This window comes from Dipodomys ordii, unplaced genomic scaffold, assembly GCF_000151885.1.
Source record: "Dipodomys ordii isolate 6190 unplaced genomic scaffold, Dord_2.0 Scaffold68, whole genome shotgun sequence".
In the NCBI taxonomy this organism is placed as follows: domain Eukaryota; kingdom Metazoa; phylum Chordata; class Mammalia; order Rodentia; family Heteromyidae; genus Dipodomys; species Dipodomys ordii.
The window spans coordinates 5,670,647-5,682,870 of NW_012267284.1; the positions used below are offsets into that span (position 1 = coordinate 5,670,647).

Genomic DNA, 12,224 nt, shown 5'->3' on the forward strand with positions numbered 1-12,224 from the left:
TTTTTTCTTGTTTTTTTTTTTTTGGGGGGGGACCCGGGGGTTGGTTGTAAGGCCTGATCTGTGGGCTTGTGCACTGTCTCTCAGTTCTTCAGCTCAAGGCTAGTGCTCTACCACTTGAGCCACAGCGCCACTTCCAGCTTTTTTTTCTGCTTATGTGGTGCTGAGGAATCAAACCCAGGGCCTCATGCATGCAAGGCAAGCACTCTACCACTGAGCCACCTTCCCAGCCCATGGTGTACAGTGTTTTAATGATCACTCTGCTTGTATGTCTTTTAGAGACTGGGTTCTGGGACAGGCCTGTGTTTCAGCAGTTAGCTATGCTATTTGGTGTAGGGAGACCAGTGAGTATCTGCTATTAAATGAATATGAGTGAACCATCAAAGCTGAGAGCCCAGCCCACCTCACCGTGTGTCCTCTTTATAGGTGCAGTACCACCTGATGCTACACATTCAGATGCAGCTGTGCGAGCTCTCCCTGTGGGACTGGATAGTGGAGAGAAACAAGCGCAGCCGCGACTGCGTGGACGAAACTGCCTGTCAGTACCTCCTGGGTTTGTAACAATGCAGTGTAAGAATCTTTTCCTGCTAATGTAGGAATTGCCAGCAGGAGTTTTATGTTAAAAAGTTAGAAGCAAACTAAACAGACCAGCCAAAAAAGCTGAAGAAACAACTGTGCTTATTTTGCTTATCTTTAAAAAAGAAAAAAAATGATATAGCTATTTAGAAGTTAAATTCCTTTGTGATAAAGATTTGCTTTTGTTGATATTTTAATAGTACTATGATGGAATTTAGGAAAAGGATTTTGTTTTGCGTTTTGTTTGTTTTGCTTTTTCCTGGAGCTTGAACTCAGGGCCTCATGCTCTCGCTTGGGCTTTTGCTCACAGCTGGTTCTACCACTTGAGCCACGTTTCCTTTTCTGGGCTTTTTGCTGATTAATTTGGAGATGAGTCTCATGGACTTGCCTGCCCCAGCTGACTGTGAACCACAATCATTGGATCTTGGCCTCTGGAGTAGCTCAAATTATAGGTGTGCACTGATTCTTGTCCTGTATATGTGTGCACCATGCATATGTGTGCATACATGCTAGTACTAGAGCTTGAACTCAGGGCTTCGGTGCTATCCCTGAGCTTTTTTGCTCAAGACTGGTGTTCTACTGTTTGAGCCACAGATCTGCTGCTGGCCTTTTGCTGGTTAATGGGAGATGAGAGTCTCACTGACTTTCCTGCCCAGGATGACTTCAAACTGAGATCCTCAGATCTCAGCCTCCTGAGTAGTTGCAATTACAGACATGGATCTTCAGCACCCAGCCATCTGCCTTAAATTCTCAACAGCTAAGCATTGGTGGCTTATGCCCTTAATCCCCACTACTCAGGAGGCTGAAATCTGAAGATTACAGTTTGATAACTACTCAGAAGAAGCTGAAGGTGGCGCTGAAGGTTCAAGTGGTAGAGCACTGGCCTTGAGCAAAAGTTCAGGGACAGCACCCAGGTCCTAAAGTCCAGCCCCAGGACTAGCAACAAAAAAATTCTAGGATACAACAAAATACTTATTTGACTTTATCACTTTTTTAAACCTGAAATTCTGATACCAAGTATTTCTAGGTTTTAGGCCACTCTGGAGTATTGACATTGTTAAGAACATGAATGTTGCCTCAGTGTCCAATTTGTATGTATTTGGAGCCATGTTAACATTTAGATGTTAATGCAATGAAATAGAATAGAGAGATGAGACTGTTTATGTTTCCATTCCAGGTCCTTATGTTATGGCCAGTGTTGCAACAAAAATTTTTCAAGAATTAGTGGAAGGTGTATTTTATATACATAACATGGGAGTTGTGCACAGAGATCTGAAGGTAAGGAAGACAAGGCAACTAAATTATTGAACACAGAGATGGTTTCTTTTGAGCGTGTTTTTTTGATTGTGGGTCATTGAATTAGGTGATATACCCTTATTTACTTTGGAATTTTTCATTACTTTCATATAAGTAATTTTCCCATAGGTCCAGAACAGGAAACTCTTAGATTGAATTTAAAAGCAGTAATTTTGAGACATAAAATTCTGCCTGGGCACTGGTGGCTCATGCCTGTTAATTCTAGCTATTCAGTAGGCTGAGATCTGAAGATTACTGTTCAACGCCTCTGGACAGGATAGTCTGTGAAACTCTTATCTCCAGTTAACCACCAGAAAACTGGGAGTGGTGCTGTGGTTCAAAGTGGTAGAGTGCTAGCTTTGACCAAAAAAAAATAAAATAAAATACAAAAACCTCAGGGACAGTGCCAGGCCCTGAGTTCAATCCCCACAACCAACAAAAAAAAGAAAAAAGAAAAAAAGAAAATTCTGGTGAGGTACTAGTGGCTAACACTTGTAATTTTATCTACTCAGGAGGCTGAGATCTCAAGATCCTGGTTCAAAGCCAGTGGGACCAGGAAAGGCCATGAGATCATATCTCCAATAAACTATTCAGAAAAGGCCAGAAGTGGTACTGTGGCTCAATTGATAGAGCACTAGCTTTGAACAAAAGCAGTTCAGGAGCAGCATCCGGGCCCTGAGTTGAAGCCCTAGGACCAGCCAGAAAAAAAAGATGGAATGAAAATTCTGTATGAAAGATTAGCTATGATAGTTGACACCTGTAATCCCAACTATGTGGAGTGTGAGGATATAGAGGATTAAGGTTTGAGAGCAGCATTGGCTAATAATGAACCAGACTCCCAACTCAGCAAATAAGCCTGGAAGTGATGGTGTGTCACAGTAATCCCTGCTACATGGGAGATACAGGTAGGAGGATCAAGGTCTGAGTATAGCCTAGGCAAGAATATAAGACCCTATCTGAAAAATAACTAAAGAAAGGACTAAAGGTATTGCTCAAGTAGTACTGTGTGTGTGTGTGTGTGTGTGTGTGTGTGTGTGTGTGTTCTATGGAGTATGAAGGAATACTGCCTTTTCAGGTAGTAAATGTGCTAAGTACCAAACATAATCCATAATGCTGCACATGCCTAGAGTTGTCAAAAATGATCATTATTAGTGTAGCCTTAGATATAAAATCGTTTCTAAGCCGGGTGCTGGTGGCTCAAGCCTGTAATCCTAGCTAGCTACTCTGGAGGCTGAGATCTAAGGATCAGGGTTCAAAGCCAACCCAGGCAAGGAAAGTCCACGAGACTCTTATCTCCAGTTAAACACCAGAAAACCTGAGCAGGAAAGACCATGAGATCTTATCTCCAGTAAACTATTCAGAAAAAGCCAGAAGTGGTGCTGTGGCTCAAGTGGTAGAGCACTCGCTTTGAGCTGAAGAGCTCAGGGTCAGCGCCCAGGCCCAGAGGTTAAGCCCCATGACTGCAAAAAAAACAAAAAACTGTTTCTAGAAAAATCTATTTATTTTGCTGTTTTAAAATATAAGTACTCTAGTATTTTTGGTTGCTTTTCCTTGTGTTGGCACTAGAGCTCGAACTCGAGGTCTTTTGCTTTTGCTCAGTTTTTTTCACTCATGGCTGGTACTTTCCCACTTGAGCCATACCTCCATTCTGGCTTTTTGCTGATTAACTGGAAATGAGTCTCAAGGAGTTCTGGGAATGTGCTTTAGTGGTAGAGAACTTGCCTATCATGCATGAAGCCCTGGGTTCAATTCCGGTACCACAAAAACAGAAAAGGCCAGGAGTGACTCTATGGCTAAAGTGATAGAGTGGTAGCCTTGTGCAAAAGAAGCTCAGGGACAATGCCCAGGCCTAGGGCTCAAGCCCCAGGACTGGTAAAAAAGAAAAAGTCTCTAGGACTTTGTACCTTAGCTGGCTTCAATTCAGATCTCAGCCTCCTGAGTAGGTGTGAGACACTGTTGCCTGGTTGTTTACTTTAGGTTTTAGCAAAGACTATTTTTTTTTAGGTAAAAACTAAATCATGAAAAAGACAGACACTTAAAAGGCAATTGAGGACTGTTAAGAGTTGATGCACAGGCTGGGAAGATAGCTCAGCGGTAGAGTGCATGCCTTGCAAGCATGAGGCCCTGGGTTCAATTCCTCAGCACCACATAAACAGAAAAAGCCGGAAGTGGCGCTGTGGCTCCAGTGGTATAGCGCTAGCCTTGAGCTGAAGAGCTGAGGGACAGCACCCAGACCCAGAGTTCAGGCCCCATGACCGGCAAAAAAAAAAAAAAAAAAATCAAAATCAAGAGTTGATGCACAAATCACTTTATTTTCTGAAAAAGGTTCTAGAACCAATAGTTTGTTCACTGGGGTGTAGGAGTAATGGGCCGAGCCTTTTTGGGTGCACATATAGCCTAAAATCGAAGCTGGCAGTGCCTTGAGTCTCTGGTCCTTACTGCAAGAGGTACACTAAGTCATAACAGTAGTACACTGAGTTCCATATTTTCTGTGGGAGAAGTTGCTTCAGGTGGTGTTTGTATTTCTCTCCGTAAATATTTCTGACTTGTCTTTTACAGATGTCCTCCAGGGATAAAGGCTTTTGAGATAATGTTATCAGGGTTTCCTTTAAGAGCTGGAATTCTGGCAGGGTGATTCCTGTAGGCAAAACTCCTTGCTTATTGGTCAGTCTTAGCGGGTAGGTGCGACCCAGTAGCCTGGTAAGAAGTGTCATGTCTCTGAGGTTGGCACTGCGCTGAAGGTACACGTAAACTGGGGACTCCCCATTCCTTGTTAAAATGTTCACGTTCGCCTCAAATTCCAGCAAGAGGTTGATGATTGCCTCTCTGCCCCCAAAACACGCCTGGTGGAGAGCTGTTTTCCCTTCATGGTCCTGGACATTGACATTGGCTCCGTGTGTCAACAGCAGGCGGATGCAGCCTACCCCCGCTGCCAGCAGCTGGCCTGCTTTGCTTGATGCGGTACGCACAGCCAGCTTCAGGGCCGTGTTCCCTGTGGAAGGGACAGCACAGTTCACATTGGCACCGCACACAATGAGCGTTTCTATCATGTCCTTATTCAGTATTTCTGCCGCCATGTGCAGGGGTGTCATGCTAGATTCATTTGTAGCGTTGACCTGGGCACCACTTTGGGCCAAAATGGAGAGGATGGGGTAGGTCCCATATGTGATGGCCAGGTGAAGGGGTGAGTCTTTGTTGTCGTTGTCTACCCGGGCATTGACTTGAGCTCCGTGCTCGCACAAAATGCGGAGGCATTTGACAGCATTGTTCTGGATGTCTGTGAGGATCCTGTGGACACGGAGGCATGGCTTTGCCCACGTGATGGAGGTGACCGGCCAGTGCAGCAGCATCAGGTGAAGCGTCGTGAGGCCCGCTGCCCTGCAAGGCATTGCACACACATTACCCTGTGCCCATGCAACAGCTCTGCGTGAGGAATTAGTGCTCACCCAGCAGCAGTTACTACTTTAAAGAAGTGTTTTGAAATAATGTGCTAGGTAACTTCTCAGGATGTCACAGGTTTGGGGGAGCACTGCCTGGTGCAACCCTGTTTTTAGAGAAATCTGAGCTTTGAGCCCACCCATTCTAGGTCTGTGCTCCCTTCACCCCCTTACAACGAACTTCGCTGTTTCTGTATTCCCAGCACCTGGTCCAGTACTGGACTGTGTTACTGGGCATCAGTCCAATTGTGCAGATTCAGGCATGAGTTAATAGAAGTGATGAGGGCTGAGAATGTGGCCTAGTGGTAGAGTGCTTGCCTAGCGTGCATGAAACCCTGGGTTCTATTCCTCAGTACCACATAATCATATAAGGCCAGAAGTGGCTCAAGTAGTAGAGTGCTAGCCTTCAACAAAAGCAGCTCAGGGACGGTGCCCAGGCCCTGAATTCAAGCCCGGCAAAATAAAAAAAAAGAAAAGATGAGTTAATAGAAGTGAGCCCTATTCCCCCAGACTCTATTCCCTCCATCCAGTGGACCCCTGCCTGTCCTGCAATGAACTTTTCTGTGCTCACCCTTAGCCCTCAAGAGGTCTGCCATGGACCATCCAGCCGCTACTCTTCCATAGTCACGAGTTTGAGTTTATGTGTACTTGTTGTGTGAGGCTTAGGGGTGCTGGAGGGCCCTGCTTCTGCTGGGTGTCCAGCCTGGTATGGGAGACAGAGCAGGATCTCAGCGAAACTCGATAGAGATGGGGAGTGGGGGCCTTTGGTCAGGTTTGGAGGAAAGAGAAGGGTGCCCTGAGGAATTCCAGAGGGGCTGGGCCAGGGCTTCAAGATCACTTGCAAAGCTGTGGCTGCAGGCCGTGCAGGGGGAGGCTGAGAGCAAGGCAGCCCATGTGGGCGGGATTTCCTCCCAGAACTTGTATTATTATTATTTATTTATTAAAAAAATTTTTTTTGCCAGTCCTGGGGCTTCATTTCAGGGCCTGGGCACTGTCCCTGTGCTGTCTTTGCTGAAGGCTAGCATTGTACCACTTGAGCCACAGCACCACTTCTGGCCTTTTCTGTTTATGTGGTACTGAGCAATCCAACCCAGGGTTTCGTGCATGCTAGGCAAGCACTCTACCACTAAGCCACATTTTATACTCTATATGAACCATATTCATTGATTGGGCATTTGGCACTAGGCCTTTGGTTTAAGTGTTGGTGATAGGGTGGTCAGCAAGACAAACTTCTTTCCTGAAACTTACTTTCTATTACAGGGTAATAAATAAGAAAACCCATTGTATATTTGTTTATTCTTAGTTTTCATATTTAGATTGTTAAATTATGGAGGACCAAGGCCAGAACTTGGTGTATTTTCTACAGGAAGAGTTGCTGCTTAATCCTCAGTATGCATATCCTGTCTGACAGGCCAGGGAAGAGGTGGGCGTCTTCACTACAGCAATCCTTTGTATAGAATCTTTTGTCCATAACCCAAGGAAGATGAGCAATAACCTCACTTAGAGTATCATTAGCTTACCTTATTTCTGGGTCAGCCCCGTGTTTTAACAAGCAAAGCAAACTCTGGGGCTTGTGGTATTCGGTGGCCAGATGGATGGGGATGATGGACTGTGTCTGCTGCAGGGAAAGCATAGTGCGTTACAGGGGAGGTTGATGGATTCCACAGCACTTGCACCTGCACTTGTAGCTTGCCTCCCCAAAGAAGCCAGGTGCCTCAGGACCACAATGATAGTATTCCTTTAGTATGTGTGGTGCCTGTTTTTTTTTTTTTTTTCTTTTCCCAATAGAGTTTTAGGATTCTTTTAATTTGTAGTAGAGATACAGCAGCCCAGCCCACCCCCACAATTATGCTGTTTCCTGTCCCTACTCTTCCCTTGTTTAAAGCTTACATGGTTAGATCAGGCCTCAGGATGAAGCATGGGGCTTGAGCACCTGCCTACATGTATGAGGCCCTGCATCTGATCCCTAGCATTGCACAAAAAGACTGAAATCAGTGATTTAAAACGTGCTTATTTAAAAAGAACTTTATTGTCTCACATGTTAACTTCTATTTGTAACTAGATGGCCGTATAGTTTAGTTTTTTTTTGGGGGGGGGTCTGGTCGTGGGGCCTGAACTCTCGGCCTGGGTGCTGTCCCTCAGCTCTTCAGCTCAAAGCTAGCGCTCTACCACTTGAGCCACAGCGCCACTTCCAGCTTTTTTCTTTTTTCTTATATGGTGCTGAGGAATCGAACCCAGGGCCTCAGGCATGCAAGGCAAGCGCTCTACCACTGAGCCACCTTCCCAGCCCTGGCCGTATAGTTTAGTGGCAGTGCTTGCTTAACACATGAGAGGCCCTGGGTTCAGTCTCCAGCACCAAAAAGCCGTAGCAGCCTGAACTAAAGATAAACCACAGGGTTCTTCAACAAAGCCACTTTTTTTTTCTTTTTTTTGGGTCCAGTCGTGGGGCCTGAACTCTGGGCCTGGGCGCTGTCCCTCAGCTCTTCAGCTCAAGGCTAGCGCTCTACCACTTGAGCCATAGTGCTACTTCCGGCTTTTTTCTTTTTGCTTATGTGGTGCTGGGGAATCGAACCCAGGGCCTCAGGCATGCAAGGCAAGCGCTCTACCACTGAGCCACCTTTCCTCCCCAGGTTATAAAATGACTAAGTCAGCCCTAAACCTGGCAGATTATCTGTCTTCCCTTGAGATATCATTGAGGTTCAGGCAGTTCAGTAGTTTAAAAAGGTCTCAGCTCTGACACGTCTTAGGAGAAAGGCACAGGCAATGATCACTGAACCAAGACCTGTGTGCGCTTGACACAGGTGACGGAAGTGACACCTCAGCAGCCTCTGAGCAGTGATATTATGAAACCACATGTGTAATGCAAACCAGCTGGGATGCATTTTTTCCTGTTTCCCGTAACTTGATACCCAGTGAACTTCAGTTTTTTTCTCTCTCTTTCCCTCTCTCCCTCTCTCCTCTCTCTCCCCTCTCCCCTCTCCCCTCTCTCCCCCCCACCCCTCTCTCATCCTAGGGGGTGCTAGGTGCTGTTCCTGACCTTTTTTTGCTGAAGGCTAGTGCTCTACCACTTGGGCTATAGGTCATCTTCACTTCTAGCTTTTTGAGGTTAATTGGAAAGAAGAGTCTTATGGACTTACCAGCCTGGGCTGGTTTAGAACTATGTTCTTCAGATCTCAGCTTCTTCCTGTGTAGCAAAGATAGCCACTGGTGCCTGGCTCAAAGAATTATTTTTTGCTTGCCTATATTTTTGGGTGGTACTGGTAGCCAAACTTAATGTCCCATATTTGTTACACCTCTGGTCCTTAGAATCTGTGTTTTTTTAGGTTTTTTTTTTTTTTTTTTTGTCGGTCGTGGGCTTGAACTCTGGGCCTGAGCGCTGTCCCTCAGCTCTTCAGCTCAAGGCAGCTCTCTATCACTTGAGCTACAGTGCCACTTCCAGTTTTCTGGTGGTTTATTAGAGATAGGAGTTTCACGAGTAGCTAGGATTATAGGCGTGAGCCACCAGCACCCGGCTAGTTCTTTTTTTTTTTTTTAATTTAATTAATTTATTTTTTTGTCGGTCATGGGGCTTGAACTCTGGGCCTGAACTCTGTCCCTCATAATTAATTTATTTTTTTGTTGGTCATGGGGCTTGAACTCTGGGCCTGAACTCTGTCCCTCAGCTCTTCAGCTCAAGGTGAGCACTCTACCACTTAAGCCACAGCGCCACTTCCAGTTTTCTGGTGGTTTATTGGAGATAAGAGTCTCACAGACTTTCCTACCTGGGCTGGCTTTGAAACACGATCCTCAGATCTCAGCCTCCTGAGTAGCTAGGATTACAGGAGTGAGCCACTGATGCCCTGCTTTAGAATCTTTTATAAAATGGTTTACAAAACTTCACCAAGGAAACACTTGAAGCTTTCAATTATTGATTCCTAGCAGGATCTCAAAATGGAAAATGAATGGTAATTACTATGAGATTGCTTAGTCTTTAAATTAACTGATAGAGTAACAAGACAAATTGTTAGATTTTTAAGGATTTGCTAAGATCATATTTTCAGCAGCATTTTTTTTTGGCCAGTCATGGGCCTTGAACTCTGGGCCTGGGTGCTGCCCCTCAGCTCTTCAGCTCAAGGCTAGCGCTCTACCACTTGAGCTACAGCACCACTTCTGGCTTTTTTCTGCTTATGTGGTGCTGAGGAATCGAACCCAGGGCCTCATGCATACAAGGCAAGCATGCTACCACTGAGTCACCTTCCCAGCCCTTCAGCAGCATTTTCAGGGTTTTAAAGATAGTGCAACATATGTTCTGTCTGCGATTAGCATAACTGTTTATGCCAGCTCTTAAAATATCTTCTTTTTTGTTGTTGTTGTCTTTAGGTCGGTCATGTGGCTTGAATTCTAGGTCTGGGCTCTTCTGTCCCTCAGCTCTTCAGGTCAAGGCTAGTGCTCTACACTTGAGCTACAGCACCAGTTCCAGTTTTCTGATAGTTTATTATAGATAAGAGTCTCACGGACTTTCCTGCCTGGGCTGGCTTTGAACCATGATCCTCAGATCTCAGCCTCCTGAGTAGCTAGGATTACAGGTGTGAGCCACTGGCTCCTGGCAAAATATATTCTTAAAAAATATATTTAAGTAGTGGGTTTACCTTGTGACTGCAAAATAAGGGGGCAAAGAGTGGTGCAAAAAACAAAGGTAGCTTCCTTTTTGAAAAAAAAAGTAATTATAAAGGCAATGATCATCATACAAAAACTTAGGAATGAACAAGCATATATATAAAACATATATATATATATGTATATATATATATATACATGTAGCATAGATATATGTATATGCTTGCTTGTTCAAATGCATATTTTTTTGTTGGTTGTGGGCTTGAACTGAGGGCTTGGGCACTGTCCCTGAGCTCTTTTGCTCAAGGCTAGAGCTCTACTATTTTAAGCCATGTCACCACTTCCAGTTTGTGGTGGTTAATTGGAGATAAGAGTCTCATTGACATTCCTGCCTGGGCTGGCTTTGAACCATATTCCTCAGATCTCAGCCTCCCTGAGTAGCTGGGATTCAGGTATGAGCCACCAGTGCCTGGCCTGAGCAAGTATATATATATTTTTTTGTCGGTCATGGGGCTTGAACTCTGGTCCTGGGCCCTATCCCTCAGCTCTTTAGCTCAAGGCTAGTGCTCTACCGCTAAGCACTACTTCTGGTTTTTTTTCTGCTTATGTGGTGCTGAGGAATTGAACTCAGGGCCTCATGTATGCAAGCCAAGCGCTCTACTACTGAGCCACCTTCCTAGCCCCATACAAGTACATTCTTTAACCCAACCAGCTATGGTCTTTTCTTTCCTCCATTTGGGTGTGGTTAATGGAAGCAGGTCTTGTAGACCTAGCTTTCCACAGCTGGGCTGGCAAGCCATGGGCATGAGGAAACAAGTGACTGGCTGCAGAGGTCACTGCATTAGGTCATGCTCTGCACTGGGCTTCAGTTTTCCTAAAAGCAGACAGGCAGGAGAGTACCTGGCTCAGAAGCAGTCTGTAGCTGGTGGAGTTGGACAGAATGGTCAGTGGCTGGTTGACTGGGTGGTGCCTGAGGAGTGCCATGATGGTAGGGCAGTCTTCTTTGATTATGGCTTCATAGAGTTTGGTGTGCAGAGCAATGACTGGGTTATCCTCCAGCGACTTGGCCCTGTCCACCACCAGGCTTCTGCTCCCCCTCTTGGTTATATTTCCCATGAGAAAATCTGAGTAGCATGGACTTAGGAGAAAAGCAGGGAGACTCTTAAGAAATTGGTCTCTTCCGGTTTCTATGATGATCCTTTGGGCTCAGTTCTAGAACAGTTCTAGAATTGTTGACAATTGAACTCATCAACATAGCTCTTCTTTTGTTTTGTTTTGTGCTGGTCCCTGGGCTTAAATTCAGGGTTTGGGCCCTGTCCCTGAGCTTTTGTGCTCAAGGCTGGAGCTCTACTACTTGAGCCACAGCTCCACTTCCAGAGATAAGAGTCTCATGCACTTTCCTGCCTGGACTGGCTTTGAACCACGATCCTCAGTTTTCAGCCTCCTGAGTAGGTAGGATTACAGGTATGAGCTACTGGTGCCCAGCTCATAGCTCATATTTATTTATTTATTTGTTTATTTATTTATTGGGTCCGGTCGTGGGGCCTGAACTCTGGGTCTGGGCGCTGTCCCTCAGCTCTTCAGCTCAAGGCTAGCGCTCTACCACTTGAGCCATATCACCACTTCCAGCTTTTTTCTTTTTGCTTATGTGGTGCTGAAGAATCGAACCCAGGGCCTCATGCATGCAAGGCAAGTGCTCTACCACTGAGCCACCTTCCCAGCCCCATCATAGCTCATTTTTATATTGGAGCCAAACAATTTCAGACTTGGTCCCTTGATGGCACAATGCCAACATCAGCAGTATTTAGGCTTAAGAAAGCCTAAATAAAAAAACGGACTCATTTCACACCTAAGAATGTTAATTTTTCTTTCAAAATGAACTATTATTCAAGCAACTAACAGAACTGACTAAATAAAAATTACTACATTAGGGGCTGGGAAGGTGGCTCAGTGGTAGAGCGTTTGCCTCACATGCATGAGACCCTGGGTTCAATTCCTCAGCACCACATAAATAGAAAAAGCCAGAAGTGACGCTGTGGCTCAACTGGTAGAGTGCTAGCCTTGAGCTGAAGAGCTCAGAGACAGCATCCAGGCCCAGAGTTCAGGCCCCATGACTGACAACCCCCTCCCCCCCCAAAATACTACATTACACTTAAAAGCAACTTTTTTTTTTTTGTTGTTGGTTGAGGGGCTTGAACTCTGGGCCTGGGCGCTGTCCCTCAGCTCTTCAGCTCAAGGGGAGCGCTCTACCACTTGAGCTACAGCGCCACTTCCGGTTTTCTGGTGGTTTATTGGAGATAGGAGTCTCACGGTCTCTCCTGC

The 12,224-nt window shown here is 45.4% G+C and overlaps 2 protein-coding genes across 5 annotated transcripts in view; one reads left to right on the forward strand and one right to left on the reverse strand.

The window, feature by feature from the left end:
• The window catches only part of Eif2ak1 (eukaryotic translation initiation factor 2-alpha kinase 1), a 42,162-nt gene that overhangs the window by 22,126 nt on the left and 7,812 nt on the right, over nucleotides 1–12,224 (forward strand). For 2 of the 4 annotated variants that reach the window (XM_013023494.1, XM_013023497.1), the window contains exons 10-11: nucleotides 424–550; nucleotides 1,751–1,851. In XM_013023494.1, coding sequence (XP_012878948.1) covers nucleotides 424–550; nucleotides 1,751–1,851 — 228 coding nt within the window. The remainder of the gene's footprint in view (nucleotides 1–423; nucleotides 551–1,750; nucleotides 1,852–12,224) is intronic. The other 2 variants (XM_013023495.1, XM_013023496.1) reach the window with 1 other exon arrangement.
• Nucleotides 4,144–11,018, reverse strand: Ankrd61 (ankyrin repeat domain 61). The gene is made up of 3 exons (XM_013023499.1): nucleotides 10,803–11,018; nucleotides 6,827–6,924; nucleotides 4,144–5,247 (listed from the first exon to the last, which is right to left on the reverse strand). The coding sequence occupies exons 1-3, from the start codon at nucleotides 11,016–11,018 to the stop codon at nucleotides 4,305–4,307; spliced, it is 1,257 nt and encodes a 418-aa protein (XP_012878953.1). The 3' UTR covers nucleotides 4,144–4,304.